Source organism: Bidens hawaiensis, unplaced genomic scaffold (assembly GCF_021521415.1).
Source record: "Bidens hawaiensis isolate Kalapana, Puna unplaced genomic scaffold, B.hawaiensis_p1.1 tig00042539_1, whole genome shotgun sequence".
Classification (NCBI taxonomy): domain Eukaryota; kingdom Viridiplantae; phylum Streptophyta; class Magnoliopsida; order Asterales; family Asteraceae; genus Bidens; species Bidens hawaiensis.
In genome coordinates, this window is record NW_027497546.1 from 28,996 (window position 1) to 47,693 (window position 18,698).

Genomic DNA, 18,698 nt, shown 5'->3' on the forward strand with positions numbered 1-18,698 from the left:
GCTGGGGGCATCTACTAAGCAGATTATGGAACCTTTCCCAAGCGAAAGGGTATGACTCGTTAGGGTCCATGCGGAAGGAATAGATCTGATCACGAAGTCGCGAGGCTTTAGATGGCGGAAAATACTACTTTAGGAATTTATCTTGGAGTTCGTCCCAGGTAGTGATGGACCCAGGGGGAAGGTTTTCCAACCATGATGAAGCTCAACCCTCTAGAGAAAATGGAAAAAGATGAAGGTAAATAGAAGCACGAGTGGCGTTGGCGATATGAAAAGTGTCGCAGATGCGAGTGAATTTGTTTAGATGGCCCGACGCGTCCTCGTCTTCAAGTCCGTGAAATGGGGAGAAATTAGTAATAGAATTCATGACGTTGGGTGGAATCTGCCAGTTACTAGCATCCGGCATCGCCGGACGTGTGATAGCCGACTGTCTCCCCATAACTCCCTCATTCGCTCTTGAGTGAACCGTACGCCTAGGTGGAAGAGCGTCACCCATATCTAAAGTGGAAGGCACAGATAGCAATTAAGAGAAATTAAATAATAAAATAAAATTAAACTAATTAATTAAACTAAAACTAAAAAACAAAGAATAAAATGCAACTAGAATCTAATTCGCCAATTACCAAGTGTCCCCGGCAACGGCGCCAAAAACTTGATGCGCTAAAAGTGGTATATAAAAATATTGCAATTAATCAACCTAGCACAACGAGTAATAAAAACCTAGAATACCCTAAACGAAACCACTAGCAACAGGCAAGTAAACCTATCGGGTGTAATGGGAAGTCCAGGAATATCGAACCCTAGAGACAGTAATTAAATTAACGAAACTAGATTCTAAAAGCTAATTAAATTAATAATTAAGAAAAAGATTATTTTTGGATTTTTATTTATTTTATTTTAAAACTAATTATTATTTAGACTAATTAATTAAGCTAAAGTAAACTTAAAATTCTAACACTTAGACGAAAAAAATAATCAGAAAGGCGTTACCTAGGCTTGAAATCCTATTTGTGAATCTTGGATGCTTATCGGCTATGGAAACTGTGATGGAACCGGGATCTAAAGATACAACGCCCTACACATCCTAGTGGATCCCTGATCATTCTCTGGGTGTCACCTAAAAGGATTACCTAAAGGACGTATGACGCAAACCAGTTGGTTGGATTACCTCTAAGTCTCTCCAACAATATTAAAGTACTCTAATGACTAGATCACCTCTCAGACTCACTAATCACAATACATCCAGGAGTGTAAGGGATGTAAGGAGTAACCTAAAGATGCTCAAAAAGACTTAGGATAGCAAAAATCAAAAGACAATAAGGGGAAATCCACTCTCGTGTAATTTATACCCAAACCGCCTAATGACTAAGACAACCCTAACTATCTGTTACCTCTTAGTCTCAAGATAGGTAGAACACATAAAATCCCTAAACCCTCAAACAATAGTTCATATGGATTATGTCGACTATAAACCATAAACTAGTTACGAACACAAAGTAGGTAACCTAATATGCGTCTACACATGAAAGACATTCACAAAGACACATATGAAACTTATTGAATGAAAGTAAATTAATATTAAGCATGCATATTCATCTTGAAAGAATCAAAAAGTCTCTTACAATAATATTAGTCCAACACTAATAACCCAATACCGACAAGCAAACCAAAGTTCAACAAATATTCATTCAAAGCTTAGGTAACTAAAAAGGTTTTAGCCAATAATCATGCTCAAAACAAGAAAATAATAAATCGGTTCAACACCTAAGTTCAAAATAAAAGTAATAAAATCAAACCAAAAGAGCCGTGTTCGATTGAGTAGGTGTGAACCCGGATACCTATGAAATCTCTTGCTTGCGGTTGTGCTGCTGTTTCTTGTCAACCAAATAATAATTATGATGTATGCTCCCTTTTGACTTATGTTCCCTTGTCTCACAAAAATAATAACAAAATTTATATGGCAGCTTCACCTTTTAACATTGTGACTTCCGAAAATTAATATTAAAATGTGTGTCATGGCTATCTTCTTAAACCCCCTCCTAAAAATCTCTTGATTGGCGGCTCTTCTCGTCCTTTTCTTTGTAGGTTTCCACCAACAAAACATATGGTGTATCCTTCCAATTAACCCTAGTGGGCCTGCCCAATCCCACTAACAAAAGTTAGACATCCATTTATATTATCTGTTAATAAACAATTATTATTATCTACTATTATTATACGTTAACTTTGTAGGACATTCTTTATTTATCTTTTCTTTTCTTATTAAATACTAAATATAATTGTACTAATAATAATTAGTATAATATATCATATGCTCGACTCGTCATTCGTCGGTCTCAAATTCAGTAAAAGTGTTTCATTTTTAGCTCATTGTCTGTTGAAACTATTAAACTCACACATGAACCAAATAATAATAATATTCAATATAAATTTGGCTAAAAAACACTTAAAAGTAGGGAATATTTATATAATAATATGTATAAATGAGACCACATCAGTTTGCATTTGCACCGACAGTTACTTGTGTTACCATAAGTGGGATCACTGCCTGCATTTGCCGAGCAATCATATCGGCAATCTCCGCCTCAGTCATAGGGGGCCATTCTATAATGATAATCAAATACAAGCCAAGTAATACTAATTTCATCACGAACTAGATCATAATAGTAATCACAATAATGATTGTACAAGTAAACCAGACAACATACTGGTATTTCACATACTGTGCTATACATATTTATCAAGATGGCAGATAGACTTAGAGTGATAAAGGCCAGTGCTTCCATGTATATATCAAAATCTTTCGCTATGTGACTGTTAGACTTAACCCTGTAAGGGCCAGTGCTTGTAATAATACATCAAAATCATGCTCCATGTAAGCATACATACTACCATATACATACATGGAGTGCCAAGAGACTACGTATACAGGTCTATAACATACTGCATCTATCTATACAAACGATGCACTAACAACAAACACAAAAATAATAACGCCGTAATCATCCAGTAACAGCTCCATAGTCGGATTGTCACCCTATCCAAACACCAGCGGTGGTAGGCATCTGGTTGCTGCAAGTTCAGTACTATCTGATGTAATGTTAATAAGCACTGAGTCACGTCCCTCCTTCCCAGATTAATGTTAGCTATGGCTATCGATTGGTCTATCACACAGTCAGTCAGGACAGCCATCCAAGAGTTGTTACATATATCTGGGAAGTCGAGGTTAGAGGTAGTTATACTTACTGAACGGGAGGATGTATCACATGTCCTATGGCGTGAAGGCTTTTCCCCATGGTAAGTGGATCTAGGTGGGGATAAGGTAGGGTCGATTGGGGTAACCCAAATACGAGTGGTATGATGGGCTTGTCGTGTAACTGAGGTCGTCGGGGACAGGTGGATAGGTGGAGTAGGTGATCTAGCTACTCTAGTGGGTGAACGATACTGAATGGTAACCTCGTCATGGCCTCTATGTGGTGACCTGGGTGGGTAACTATCACATCCATAACCAGACATGTCGAGGTCATTGTTGGGTAGTTCTCTAACAATTATCTCATCTTCGTCCTCCTCCGGATCATCTTCAGATCCTCTTTCGGGTCTTCCTCCTCGACCTCCGGATCTTCCACTTCCTCAGATATCACCGATTCCTCTTCTGGTACATAGTCGTTACTCTTCGCTATTTCCCTGCATAATGGTTACTTATAACAATAATATTTATTGCTAGTGTTAGTGTAGGGGAGGTTTATAAGTTAGGCCATATTTAATATTAAGAGAAAATTACTGATTGAGTCCCTGTGGTCTTTAAGCGGAGTCATGTTGAGTCCCTGTAAAAAAATGACCTTCTTGAATCCTTCACGTTTAAAAACTGAACATTTTGAGTCCCCGCAAACTAACATCCATTATTAATACTTTTATTTGAAGGGTATTTTTGTCAATTTCCTTGTTCTATCATATTTACCCTAATTTACCTTAACATCATATTACAGCCTTGTCTTCACTCTTCACCATTCATATTACCCTAACTGCCGTCAACTTGCAGGCCGCGAAATACAGAAGTGAACCGTCAACTTGCAGGCCATGGAGGATACGTGAAACTGAACCGTGCTCGCTGGTCTTCGTCCATCTTCTTCGCTGATCTTCGTTCTTCTTCGCTGGTCTTCGTCCGTGCTCGCCTCCATCTTCTTCGATGAACCGTGGAGTGTGGAGGATACGTCTTCCCGAAGAAGAATTTTCTGTTGACGCTTATCGTAAGTTCAAATTAGCTTCTTGAACCTTTAATGTTATATAATAAACCATGTAATAATATACAGAAGCAGATGGTTCGATTGAATTAGCAGATACAAATGGTTTGATTTAATAATATATTACTAGCCATTTAATAATGTTGGTGGGTGATGTAAAAATTAATCACAAAGACTTTTAGTTAAAATTATAAACAAAGTTTGATTTTTTTTCTTTTAATTACAGAAGATAGCAATTTGTTTACGTTTAATATTTACCATGGAGGCGAGTTTTCTCAATTTCCGGGTAGAGCTTACGGGGGAGGCCGGTCGGTTTTCATCGACAATGTGGAGGTTTGAAAAATTGGTAAGGGTGATTTGGTTGATATGGCAAGGAATCTAGGATATCCTCCTAGCGAGGTACTTTACTTTCATTATAGAGAACCGAATGTGTGTATGGATTGGGGTATACATCCATTGTGTGATAAATTTGATTTTAAGAAAATATTTGATATTGTAAGAGGTGGAATTAAGGTGGTTGATATATATGTGGAACATGGGTATTCACGAGTGATAAACAATGTATCGTCTTTTTCCCATTTTGACTTTGCAAATGAAAAAAGGCACCAGGGTAGATGTAGTTGATATAATGTACACATCAAATAGGTTGAATGAGGAAGAGGGCAATGAAACCGACTCACAAGAATCGGGGTTCGTATGAAATAGAGGATGATCAAGATTACACTATTGAAGAAATTGGTTATGAGTATTTGGAAGATGTAGAAGTGGACATGACAGTCTTCAAAAATAATGTTGATGCTGATGTTGAAGTTTATAATGCCACAGATAATGCACTAGATGATTATGAAGGCGACGAACATGAGAAAAGTCTCGAGTTTGACCTTGTGTATAGCGATGAAGATACTTCCACTATGTTGAACACAGTGAAACAGAGGATAAGAAGGAAAGCAATTAGTGCCGGGCCTTCGAGTGATGCATGCCCATTCTATGTTGGTCAGTTAATTGAAGATAAGGATACGATGAACCAAATGGTTAAAACATATGCAGTGGCATCAAGAAGAGAGCTTTACATTAAGAAAAATGACAATATAAGGTATAGAGTAGTGTGTTTGGGTAAGAATCCTACTTTGATGAGAGGTGAGAGTTCAAACTTGCCAACTGGGGAAAATCTTAAGGCTCAAAGTGCAAAAAAAAGGAAAACTAAAACTAAACCCACTTGCCCTTGTGCAATGCAGATCTCAAGACCATCCATTTCAGATCAGTGGTGTGTGAAAACAATTTCCCACCAACATCAGTGTCTCCAAACTAGGGTTGTTGGGCTATACATTATGGGCACCATAGCGAAGGAGATAGAGTCGGAAATTGAAACAAATCCTACAATCCCTGTGAAATCTCTCCAAGATAAAATCCAGAAGAAGCATCAGATCCATGTTTCTGAAGTGAAAGTGAGAAGAGCAAAGAAGCTTGCAAATGATAAAAAAGATGGTGATTTTATACAACAATACGGTCTGCTAAGAGCCTACCTTGAACAACTGGTAAAAGCCAACCCTGGTAGCTATGTCAAAATAGATGTGGAACCATGTCATGACCCTAGCAGTCCTACTAGGCAATTCAGGAGGGTTTATATATGTTATGGTGCTACAAAGAAAGGTTTTCAAATGTTGGGAAGAGAATTTTTGGGGCTAGATGGATGTTTTATGAAAGGCCCATTTCCAGGTCAAATCTTGACTTCAGTAAGTATTGATGGTAACAGGTGTATTTATCCGGTTGCTTTTGCACTTGTGGAAGCTGAAACTCTACACTCATGGACATGGTTCTTAGAGTGCCTTAAAGATACTCTTGATTTCCCCACCGATGCTAACTTCACTTTTATTAGTGACCGTCAAAAGGTATTCTGTTTTTTAAGCTGTTTTGTTGTTGTTGTTGCTGATAATATTTTTTTTTATGTCGTTAATGCTGTTAATTACTGCTTTTTAGGTTGTTAATGCTGTTAATTGATGTTTTTAGGCTGTTATTGCTGTTTTTTAAGCTGTTTTGTTACTGTTAGTGCTGTAATTGCTGTTTTTTAGGCTGTTAATGCTGTTATTGTTGTTTTTTAAGCTGTTTTGTTGCTGTTGATGCTGAAAATGCTGTTAATGGCTGTTTTTTAGGCTGTTAATGTTGTTATTGTTGTTTTTACGTTGTTTTGTTGCTGTTATTGCTGTTCTTTTAGCTGTTTCTGTTGCTGTTTTTTATGTTTTTGTTTGCTGTTTTTGTTAATTGCTTTTTTATTTGCTGTAAATTTTTGTTTGTTGTTTTAGGGCTTAATTCCAGCATTAGAAAAGGTGTTCCCTAGGGCTGAGCATCGGTTTTGTGTTAGACACATCCACGAGAACATGAAGAAGCAATGGCGAGGGGATGTGTCTAAAAACATGTTCTTGAAAGCAGCGGTGCCACTTCCATCCCTTACTATTTGAAAGCTATGGAGGAAATAAAGGAAGCAGATGCTACTTTATATGATTGGCTTAACCAGATTTCAGCTAAAACATGGTCAAAAGCCCATTATTCAGGTAGGGCAAAGTCTGGTATTCAACTAAACAATATGTGTGAGAGTTTTAACAAGCAATTGGTTGGAGCAAGGGACAAGCCTGTAATCACATGCTTAGAGTATATCAGAGAGTACATAACAAGGAGGATTGTTAATGTGAGAAAGATGGTGTCAAAGGCTGCAGGCCCTTTAACACCAAATGCTACAAAAATATTTGAGGATATAAAGTCTGAGGCATCACAACTGACTGTTCTTATGGTGGATGCTCAGAATTACCAGGTAAAATACTATTACATGTCATTCCTTATTCTTATTTTGGATTTTAAAGTTGTTTTTTTTATATTGATAGGTGAATAGTATAAGATCCCAATGTGTTGTGAACGTGAAATACAGAACATGCACTTGTAGGAAATAGGATTTGACAGGGATGCCGTGTAAACATGCAGTGGCGGCTATAAATGACATGGCTATCAATAATATGAATGTTGGCATACCTGAGGAATGGGTGTCTGAGGCTTACTGGTTAGATACTTGGAAAAAGGTGTATGATAACCAAATAATGCCAATCCCAAGTGAAGATTATTGGATGCCTTCACAATGTCCAACAACACTCATTCCACCTAAACATCATAAACAGGTAACTCGTTAAAACTAGTATTGTTAAATTATAAACATGTTTAATTTTTACAGATAATTTTGTGTCTTTTTCATAGATTGGGAGGCCAGAGAAAAAGAGAAAAAAGTCATGGGATGAGAGAAGCAAGAAGTCTCTTGAGGATAAGAGGACAAAAAGAGTTGAAGAGGTGGAAAAAGTGTTTTCTAAGGAGGTAAAATGACAAGACAAGGCGGCACGGTAAAATGCGGCAAGTGTGGTGATTTTAGTCATAATTGTAGAAGATGCATCAGTAATGGTGGGACAACAACTTCAAGTGAACAACGCGAATGATGGTGTTAACTTTTTTATATTTTGGTAATGACTATTTAGTGTTTTGGTATTGTCTTTTGCTGGTTACAAATTGTGTAATGGTTTAATTTTCATCACAAATTGTGTAATGGTATGATAACTTTTTGTTGTTATTTTTTGGTGTGTTACTAAATTATATCTTGTCTGTGTGTTTAGGCTAAGAATATTATTTCAACATTAAAAAGTGAAAACAAAAAGCTAAGAAAATATCATATATATTCAATTCTATTATGTTAACACACAAATTGATTTTGTTATGATCAAAAGTCAAACAAGATCCAATCTTTATTGAAAAGAAAACATTGGTTGATTAATAAATTGCATTACAAAGAAAGACTAACCAAACAAGATTGAAAAGAAAACATTGATTGATTAATAAATTACATTACAAACAAAAACAATCTTCAATTTTGTGACTTCCTTAGCTTTGGTTCTTGCATACTTGTTTTTCTTCATCATACTCTTGACCAATGCGGGGATCCTTTCACAACCGCGACAAGTAGAGTATCTGCCCACTTTAACCATCCACAAGAACCCTTCTGTAACGAACAACAATAATCAACCATTCTAACTATAGTGGTGTTAATTAGTGTTATATTTAAACCAAAAAAAACGATATAGTATAATATTAAATTGTGATGTGCAAAAGCTTTGATTGTAATATTAAAAAAACGATATATCATAATATTAGCACCAAACCTAAGGGTATAATAGTATTAATGAAAATAGCCTAACGATCAATAATCTGTGTATTATAAGTTAATCTGTGTATTATAAGTTAATTATTTTCATATGTAATGTAACAAGAAAAATGAAATGTGCACAACAAAGAACCAAGTTGTGAAATGCAGATTAAAAATATTAATAATAAAGTGAAAAAATAAAAGAACTTCCGGTCGAACGGGTCGTGTACGGATCAACTCACAAGTATGTGGGTCGTGTTCAAGTTACGTGTCTTAGACCGCTAATCCACAAACACAATCCGTTTAACACCACTCCACCCTACCCTCCAATTACTTGTTCGATATCATATCACTAAAAGTTTGGTATTTTCAAACACTTTTTGATTAATTTTTACATCACACGCATTCTGAATCGCGCCAACTAAAACTGCTAATGCAATTGCTCATGTAAGTCTCGTTCCCAAATTTATTTTCTTGCTCATCAAACCATTTGTTTATGTATGTTATTAAATGGCTAGTTATATAACATTAAAAGGTTTGAGAAGCTGATTAATCGGCTTAACCCGAATAACCCGATTAATAACTTTTGACCTTATTTAACCCGGCCCTAGCTAGCTTAATTGGGTTCGGGCTTTTTGGACACCTCTAATTCTAACCCTAACAAACTCATTTCATTCAAATTAACCTCTATACAAACTGATTTAACAACTATTTTCATTCAATTAAATTAAGCTAAAAACAATTCGAGAGATCTGAGTATTAAAAATACTTACACAGGAAAGGAATCGACGACTGGGGTTAGCATTAGTCTGGGATACACGATAGCACGTATTTGCACCATAAGAGCAAAAAAAATCCGATGAACCAGTGCCATATGACCTTGATTTCGCTGACAAAGAGGATGAGGATGTGAAATGCGACATTTTAACTCCAATCGAATTGAACAAGAAGAAGAAGAAACAAGTAATTAGGGCTCCAATTGAAGCCACTTAGGGCTCCAATTGAAGCAGCGAAGAAGAAGAAACAACGAGAGATAGAAAAATGATTAGGGTTCTTTATTCAGAAGTCAGATATTATAATTAAGGAGGTAGGGGGTATAGTAGTAATTTAAAGGGTTTTTGGATGGAAAAGATAACGCCAATCTGACGGAGGGACTCAAAATGTTCAGTTTTTAAACGTGAAGGATTCAAGCAGGTCATTTTTTTTTACAGGGACTCAACATGACTCCGCTTAAAAACCACAGGGACTCAATCAGTAATTTTCTCTAATATTAATTATAATAAAATATAATATTAGTTTTATTAAAATTTAATTTTAATTATAATAAGAATTAATATTGATTATAATCAAATATAATATTAATTATAATAAGATTTACCATTATTGACAGTACCGTACATACATGTATTCATACACCTTGTTCCAGATAAGCTCGTATGCGTGTTACATATTTATATATTTAATATTAACTTTTATACACATATGTTGTCATTTTTACCTATTGGTATGTCCCACGATTTCTCCCTGAATTCCCTCGTACAAGCAAGTCTGTTATTATGTTCCGGACCACAATAACTCACTTTCCTTACGAGTTCATCCCGGTATCCATCAGTATATAATATTAAATTATTATTTATTTTTCCAGAGTTAATCGAACCTATGGTTATATATTAGGTATCCTAAAGGATAAAATAATCCTTTATAACCAATGGCTCTGATACCAACTTCTGTCACACCCCATTTAGCAAAATTACGGAAGCGTAAAACGGAAATGTAACATACACCTCTGGTATCAATCACATTGTTTATAAAGAAACATTACAAACTAATTTACAATATATTACATTGTTCTATCTTTGTTTACAAACTAGGGATACAACAAAATCTGTTCGTTAAACTATTCTATTCGATACTAATACCCTTGCATCTATTCACACCGCCTCGACCACATTCAGTAACAGATAGCACAACATCAAGGATTTTCCAACTTCGGTACCACACTTGAAAAGCACGTTTAAAATGGGTCAACTACACGAGTTGGGGAGTTTCAAACGTTTCAAGAAAAACACGTATGCGTAATCACAAGTCATAGTTTGTATATACGCATGTAAGTATGTATGTATGTGTATATGTGATGTAATTATGCTTAGCTACAATGAAGCCTGGACTGTTTGTACGTGCTACGTGCCTCCATTTCCCACGCGCAATCAACCACTATGGCCCCACTTCTGCCCACAACATACCTCAAGTAGCCATGCCTAACACTACATAGCTTGTTTGTATAATTATGGATATGTGCAAACGTTATAAGGTCTCAGCAAACCGTGTTGGCCCCGTCTGGGTTTGTCAAACCAATAGTACTATTCACAAGCCACCCGCTCGAAGTTAATCACTATGTTCGTAGGGATTTTCATATGTTAGCACTTAGATAATTCACATCATCATACGTTTCAGTTATGTATATAGATATAAGCAAACATGATTTTCACCCCAAAAGTTTGTAAAACAGTTCGGAAAATGGGGTCATGAAACAAACTGTTTAGTAGAGATCCGGTACAGTGTCAGCTCGCAGTTGGTTCGACTCGCTATCACCAGTCCCTATAATCAATATTATAATAATATTAATATTTTAATATTATTATAATATTTATATTAAACTTGGCTGTATATAAAGTCTGGGTATAGCTGTTATGCCCAGAAAGTGTTAATAGGCTTAGATTGTGGTGTTATTCAATGTTTAATACTTAAAACCGAACTTGGCTCAGTTTTTCCGTTTCACCAGCTGAGCCAAGTTGTTCGTTTATGCGTTTAGAGAACATGTATGGGGATGTAAACTTGGGTAAGCGTGTTGGTTGATAAAATGATTAAGTTATAAAGAATGATCACAAATTAGGGGTCCGGATTCGCTACGGGACTCATTTCCGTTTATTTAGTCTGGTTTGGAGAAATACGCACACAATTCACCCAAATTGTCCGGATTTCACACAAAAAGTTAGGTTTTACTTAATTAACCAAAAAATGTGGTTTTTGATCACTCTCGATGTTCTGATATTCTAACAGGTTCGTTAATCACGAACTCGTCGATTTTTATCATAATTGAATTTGTTTAATATTTCAAATTAGCATAATTAATTATCCGTTAATCATTAAATTACGAAAATTTAGCCACTTATCAATTAAAATATGTAGCTTTTTATAGAAATATTCTGGTATTATTTACTGATTTATTAATTTATAAAAATTCATTTTATATGCTATATTTAACCCGAAAATCGTCCGTTTATACCAAACGATTTCTGAAAAATTTGAAAAATTCTTAAGTGATCAAGACACTTCCCAAAACAACCTTTAAAATTTCTAGAACCTAAAAACCTTGCCAAATACCCTTTTCGAGCCAAAAACAACTATGAAAACTCGAATAAATGCGAATCCACAAAACATAGCTAGGAATTTCTAAATGACCCCAAATTTCATATGTGATCATATTATACCAAATATGAGTTCCCAACAAAATTTCTTAATTTTTCAAGCATTTTAAGTATTTTTCCCAAATAAACGTCCCAATTCGGTAATAATTTTGCCAAATATTCTTGGATGGTCGAAAACTTACCAAATTTGGACAGAGACTCAATCATATTGTCCCTGATATCCTTACAAAATTTTACAATCTAACAATATGCACAATACAATCAAATCCTAAACAGCCCGTAATCGAGCAATTCGGCATTACCTTTACGCTTTTCATCCGTTTTTACCCACTTAATCAAGTTTTCGGGTCGTTGTGCTTCTATGTAAGTTAAGTACAGGTCCTATATCACAAACCAAGCATGTTTCATCAATATGTCAGCCTTGTAACTTAGGGTTTCGGCTAGGGCATTAAACCGAACTTTTGAACCGTAAAAACGTCATTTAAACCCTTTAATCCGTGTTTATGGACAAAAAAAGAGTATGATTCTGATTCTTAGCCATGTGTATGATCAAAACATGTTTTTGGACTATTTTTAGGATTTTTTCATGGTTAGGAATGATTTTTGGTAATCAAACTACATTTATATGAATTCAAACGTGTTTAAACAAGTATAAATTTGATCAAGGTAGAACTTTCCTTGGGCTTTTGCTATGGAAATTAAAGAGCAGCAGATATGGTGTTTGGTTTTTGGAATTTTGATCCATGAAAATATCTAAAGTATCTTATTTACTAAGTAAGCATAGTAATAATAATATACTAAGGGGTGGCGGCCGCAAGTTTCATGGGCCACCCCTTTGGCCCAATTTTGGTCCATTACATCGTTTAGCATGTCCGTACGTGAAATACCAAGTCCAAATTTATTTCGGGTTCGGTTTTTGGCGTGAAAAATATACCGGGTACGACAAACAATGCGAAAACAATCGTTTTTCAGCCATTTTGTGTAAATTTATAAAAACATACTATTTGTTTGTAAAAGAAAATATTTTCACGGATCGTTTAAAAACATTCCCAATAAGTGTTTTGTAAATCTTTTTCGGCTTAACGGATGATAAAATGCTTGTTTTGTAACTCTCTTTCGCGATTAAGTTCATAGCGGGTAGTTAAACGAGTATGTTTTTGTTTAACTTGTTTGCTATCGTACTAAGGCCATAATAATAATATGTTAGCTTATATTAAATGTATATCACTTATAGATGGCCCCCCCGAGGTATCTGGGTCATAACCAGACCCGTTTAATTAATCGTTTGTTCGGTACATAATAAGCGTTTAATCGTTTAATCGGTAAATACGTACTGAGGTGTACCTTATTTTGTTTCAAATGTCACACCGTGTATGGTTTTTTGGCGGTGTAGATACCAATATCAACCCCCAACTGAGTTACCGAAGTGGTATAACACAACCCCCCACCCCCCCCCCCCCACCCCGGGTTTTGAATTGCACTCCTTCATCATCCCACATGTCGAGTCGTTTTGTTTTCATCGAGAAAGATGCTAGGAATCCTTTGGTTAACTCAGTCACGGCTCTCCCATTGCGACCGAACACACGGGCCTATGGTCCCATTACAAGAATGTTGTACCATTCTAGTTGGTTGACATCCCTAAACGTGTCTGTGCAAGCGTAAAAGTTGGGTACCATTTTCTTCTGGGTTATAAACGAGCCTTTCTCGAGCGATGTCATCCCTTCGAGTTTGTTCGGGGAATACGAGAAATGTGTGGTCGTCGTCTCTAATCTCAGCCATCCTGGAATATGAAAGAAAATTAGTGAAACATGTACTAAATAGAAATTGAAATCTGGAACAGAGAGAAAAGCACGCCCGCGTGCTTTCATAAGCATGCCCTCGTGCTGCAGGGTTTTGACAACGTTTACTTGAGTTTGATTTCTGTTAACCATGGTGGCTTGTTTTATGAAGGTATACCCCGTGCTTTTGGTCTGTTCTGCACTAATACGGGGATTGAACTTGCGTGCCAACCTGGTTCTATGAAACTTATCACTTTGGGTTCGGATTTTTGTATTTAACAAGTCAAGTACCCGAATCCAAGTGATTTCTATACAATAACCCACTTAATCCAAAAACTAATCAGGTCTAGAATCAAACTTTACTTGTTATATCAAAACAACCCCTAGATTATAACAATTAAGTTGCAATTTATGAGATGTTCAACCCAATTCATTCAAGTATGTCCTATAGAAACGGGTTCCAGGGTTTGGTTTAACATGATTTTGACTTTCAATGGTCAATTTTAACCCTTGAATCAACAAAGAACAATATTTTGACATACCTTTTGATTGTGCTTGAAGATTGATGGAGGGTTTGGAAGAATTAGGGTTTGGTTGGTTTTTCTCGCTAAGGGAAAATTGGTCTTTGATAAAAAAATATATATTAACTGCACTGTAACATCGGGCACGCCCCCGTGCTTCAAGAAGCACGCAGCATGCTGCAATGTGCAGATGGCAATTTTTTAATTTTTTTAACCAATTTTCAAACCGTAGCCTTCTTTTATTGACCCGGACTTGTTTAATTAGAGATAATCATATTAAAAACACATAAACATCTAAAACTTCATTAAATGAAAACGATACACACATGGAAAATAAAGAACAAATAATTTTAAGTTTAGACAAAATCGAGCCTAGCAAAACAAGGCTCTTAATGTCTAGTTACCTAGAGCTTCTACATAAAAACTATCGCTTTCGAACAGATCTTGGATGTGAGGGGAGCCTTCTTGGCTTCCACAAGTTCGATGAGCTTCTTGTTGAGTTTGAAGTTAATCCCCTTGTTGCGGTTTTCCGCAACGTGGAAACTTTCAAACCGAAGCAGCTCAACCTTGTTTATGAGCTCTATCAAGCAGGCTTCCACTTGCAAGTTACTCTCAACTTGTTCCCTAACGACCTCTTGAAGTCGTCCCATCTCATGCTCAATCTCACCATTCTCATGCTTGATCTTTCTTACTGGACGCCACTCCATTTTTCTTTGATCCATTTAGAAGTGTTTTTGTTTGGTATGAATGGAATAGTGAAATGGAGTTGCATTTTATAGATCATCAGAATGTGAGGCACGCCCCCGTGCTTCTTGAAGAATAAATGTTTCTGATTCAGAGAATTGTACGGCGTCGGCGCATTTCATGCTAAAGATCCTAGGGTGATCATGCCCCCGTGCTTTATGAAGCACGCCGGCGTGCTTTAGCCACTGGAATATTTTCTTTTAAATTTTAATGTGAGGGTGGATGTTTTTTGGCGGAAGATTAAGACAAATCAAGATTAATTCCTAAATTACTTTCATTAATTTAATAAAGGTCCTAAACTTGAAATCGGGTTAAGCCCGGTGGTCCTAAGAAAACATTAAAGATTGTGTTAAGCTCAATATTCCTAACACTGTGCCTAATGCACTTGATTACATGATCACAATCAACACTACTACCAAACTATTTCTCTAAATGCCGCCGAACGGATCTCCCCTATCAAATGGACCCGGTGGAGGGAAGTAAGTCCACCGGAGAACTTGGCATTGTATTTGCTCGTTGATCTCCCTTAGCTCCATTATAACGTTTTCCACCGACTCTGTGAGTTGCAAGAGACGCTGTTCGGCAAGTAGGTTCATTTCCGTGAGTTCATGGGTAACCCTCTTGGAGTTTTAGTAGTAAATCGGTTTTCCATAACTCGCTCTCATCTTCATGTTTTTCTCCATTTCAGATCAGTGCCAGAAGAAGACTTTAGCAACAACGTGAGGCTTTGCTCGATTGCGAGTCTGGTGAATTCTATATCCCTCAGTTTGTATAATTTTATCATTAATTTATGATTTAGAGTCTGTATGCCTAAAATTAATTTGAATTGTAGTGTCTTTTGAAAAGAATTTGGGAAATTAGGGTTTATGTAGGTATGTTATTCACCCAAATTAGGATATAGAAAGATGAGCTCATCAATTTTAGAGTTATAGGTTGTTGCTCCATCTCAAATTGCAGTTTAAATGTTAAAAATTTTCTTTTTAACTTGCATATATGCCTGGTCCTACAAGTTGTATTGATTAGAGAGACAAAACAGTATATTAATTTATGTGGCTCTGTTTTATTTATTTGTGGGGAATTGGAGTCAGTCGAAATCAAGAATCACAAATCAGTTCTGATCCCATTTGGACCATCACCAGATTTCTATGCACACAGATGGATTCTTGGTAATTGGAGGTGTTCATCAACTATGTTGTTAACCTAAAGAAGTCTTATGGTTAGATTACAATTTTCGGTTGCTCAGTTTCGTAAAACAAGTCATTCATGTTTACATAAGATTTTTAGATTTAGTTTTCAATCAAAACTATTCATTTATAGATAGATTAAATTGTAGGAAACAAAACTGTATTAATGTAAATATATGGCTGGATTATATGAAACCTAATATTTAGTTTTTAATGCAATCCAATTAAGTGATCCAGCTCTTTGCAAGAACTGATCATGTTGGAACTGAAGGAAGAAGATCCAGTTGTATAAGGCACCGAAAATGATGTGTTAAAAAGGAAAGATTGCTCAAGTTAGATTGCCTTTCAATTGCTACACTTAATTTAGTATATCTGTCATGCTCCTTAAGTTGGAGAATGCACAAAAATCATGCTTCGTTGTTTGCTAGCCTTCGTTAAATGTTGCCCCGGTTTATGCATTGCATTATGTGCAGCCTAGACGAACTAGAGTGCTATAAATTTCACCACAAATTCTGAAGGTGCATGCGAACATATATAGTTTTTTTTTCTTCAATTGTGCTGTAATCTTTTGCTGGATTAAAAAGAAAGCGTTTTCATATGTTAGCTTTCTCTCTTTAATGCATATTTCCAATTTTGTGAACTCTCTGGGTGATAAACGAGCATGTTCGTGGACTTTATTTTAGTATGTTTCAATAGCAATACAAGATGTGTGTGCATAGGCAAAATCAATGTTGTACTACTAATAATGAACTGCTATGACGTTTCACATTCATTGTTACTTTTATACATCTAAATACCTTGCGAGTGACAACCGAGTTCCCGACACGTACCCGCCGCAGCGCGCGGGGTCAAAAGCTAGTTGTTTATAAACCGCATTAGCCTAGTTTTTATCCTTCTAATTTATCACATAAAAAATGCCCTCTAATATAAACTCATAAGACTACTGAAATTACCATAGAAAGTCTAGAATTGTTTGCACAAATTCAACCACTCAATATGTTAAATTGAAGATAAAAGGTTACATGTTTTGACTTGCAAACTTGGATTTGAAATTTAAACAAATAGTAGGTGGAAATACTAAAGCCGATTATCTTATCTATATTATAGAGAAAGGATCAAATAGAAAGTGTTATTTTGGTGAGAAATGTAAGAACCAATCAGAATTGAGCAAATGAAAAATAATAATTAAACAAGAAAGGACAGTATTGTAAAATCTAATCTATTCCATTCCTATAATCAAGCACCATCGGTTACAATTTTTCGTGATCTCTTAGGCTAACAGTTAGGCGCTGGAAATCAGTGTATTGTTTTTATCACATCACGATGATAAGAACCAGTCTCAATTCATAGAACATATGGTTTTTCATTATTGGAATGGACAATTCGGTTGAACCAGGTTAATATATCTGTTTATCAATCTTTTATTGTTTGATTGTGTTGTTCGCAAATACCGAACTGTTGTCGATTGATAAACATATTGATTTTGTTAGTTTAGGGTTTCTAATTTTTGTTACAAGAACCAACACGTTAATGAACCAGCCTTATAAATGTGTTGTTTTCCAGATTGCTTGTGTTGTTATGCTAAACATAATAAATAAACTAAAAACATTTAGGTTTTGTTAACTAACATGTATTCTCTTTTACCGATTAGTCCTAAATGTAGTGTACACACTTTATCGAACCAACCCTACAGATGTGTTTTTTTTCCAGATTGTGTGTGTTGTTATGCTAAACATAAAAGATAAACTGAAAACATTCAGGTTTGTTTATATAGCATGTGTTGTTTTTACAAAGTAATCCTAAATGTTGTGTAAACACTTTATCGAACAAACTCTTCACATGTGTTGCTTTCCAGATTGTTTGTGGTTATCCTAAACATAATAGATAAAATGAAAACATTTATGTTTGTTTATCGAAGCAACCCTACACATGTGTTGTTTTCCAGATTATTTGTGTTGTTCTACTAAACATAACCACTACAAAGAATATATCTAGGTTTGTTTAGCCCATATGTGTTGTTTTAACAGATTAATTCTAACTATAGCGTATCATATTAGGTTGTGTGTTATTTTGCATGCACTACTTGATTACTAATACCGTTATAATAATGTGTGTGTTTTTTTTGGTTTTATGTTAATTTAATTTGACTTGTTATACAAAGATGCATTAACCCATTAACCATCTCCTAATGTTTTATGTTTGTGTTAATATGTTACATAATTTACTTTTACAGATCCGTTTGTTAAGCAAGATGTTAACGAGAACCATGGCGTTGGGAAAATTGATGAGCTATCTCCATTTAGTTATTTTGTACAAGGATATATGGTTCATGCAGATGGGTCTGCATAGGCTCCCCAACCTAAACCCAACAACGATTCGATTGCTAATTTAATGGGAATTAACTAACATTCTGAAGGCATTGTTCGTGTTACAGTTGGCATTAGAACTAAAGTTTATGGATCCAAGAGACATTTCAAGTCCGTTCATGAACAGATAACAACGAAACCACCATGGAAACCGAGGACATGCCAAATATGTGGGTCTGAAGAGCACGACAGGTGTAAATGTGACAAGATTCCAAGAAATTTATTACTATGTTATTTCATTACTTTTGTTGTTTTTATCGAAAAC

At 35.7% G+C, this 18,698-nt stretch overlaps 1 protein-coding gene across 2 annotated transcripts; it reads left to right on the forward strand.

Moving 5' to 3' along the window:
- Positions 1-5,440: 5,440 nt before the first annotated feature.
- LOC143593700 (protein FAR1-RELATED SEQUENCE 6-like) lies at positions 5,441-7,396 on the forward strand. 2 transcript variants are annotated; one of them, XR_013146160.1, is made up of 3 exons: positions 5,441-6,127; positions 6,539-7,044; positions 7,115-7,396. XR_013146160.1 is itself a non-coding variant. In XM_077073253.1 (2 exons), the coding sequence occupies exons 1-2, from the start codon at positions 5,468-5,470 to the stop codon at positions 6,692-6,694; spliced, it is 816 nt and encodes a 271-aa protein (XP_076929368.1). In that variant the 5' UTR covers positions 5,441-5,467; the 3' UTR covers positions 6,695-7,081. The 2 variants fall into 2 exon arrangements, 1 of the variants encoding a protein (XP_076929368.1); XM_077073253.1 differs by lacking the exon at positions 7,115-7,396 and having other exon boundaries at positions 6,539-7,081.
- Positions 7,397-18,698: the final 11,302 nt, after the last annotated feature.

What these genes read in the sequence shown, in the direction of transcription:
- LOC143593700 (XM_077073253.1), top strand. Translation starts at nt 5,468, where the DNA reads ATGCAGATCTCAAGACCATCCATTTCAGATCAGTGGTGTGTGAAAACA. An exon ending in TTATTAGTGACCGTCAAAAG is followed by an intron (nt 6,128 to 6,538) that starts GTATTCTGTTTT and finishes TTGTTGTTTTAG; the next exon opens with GGCTTAATTCCAGCATTAGA.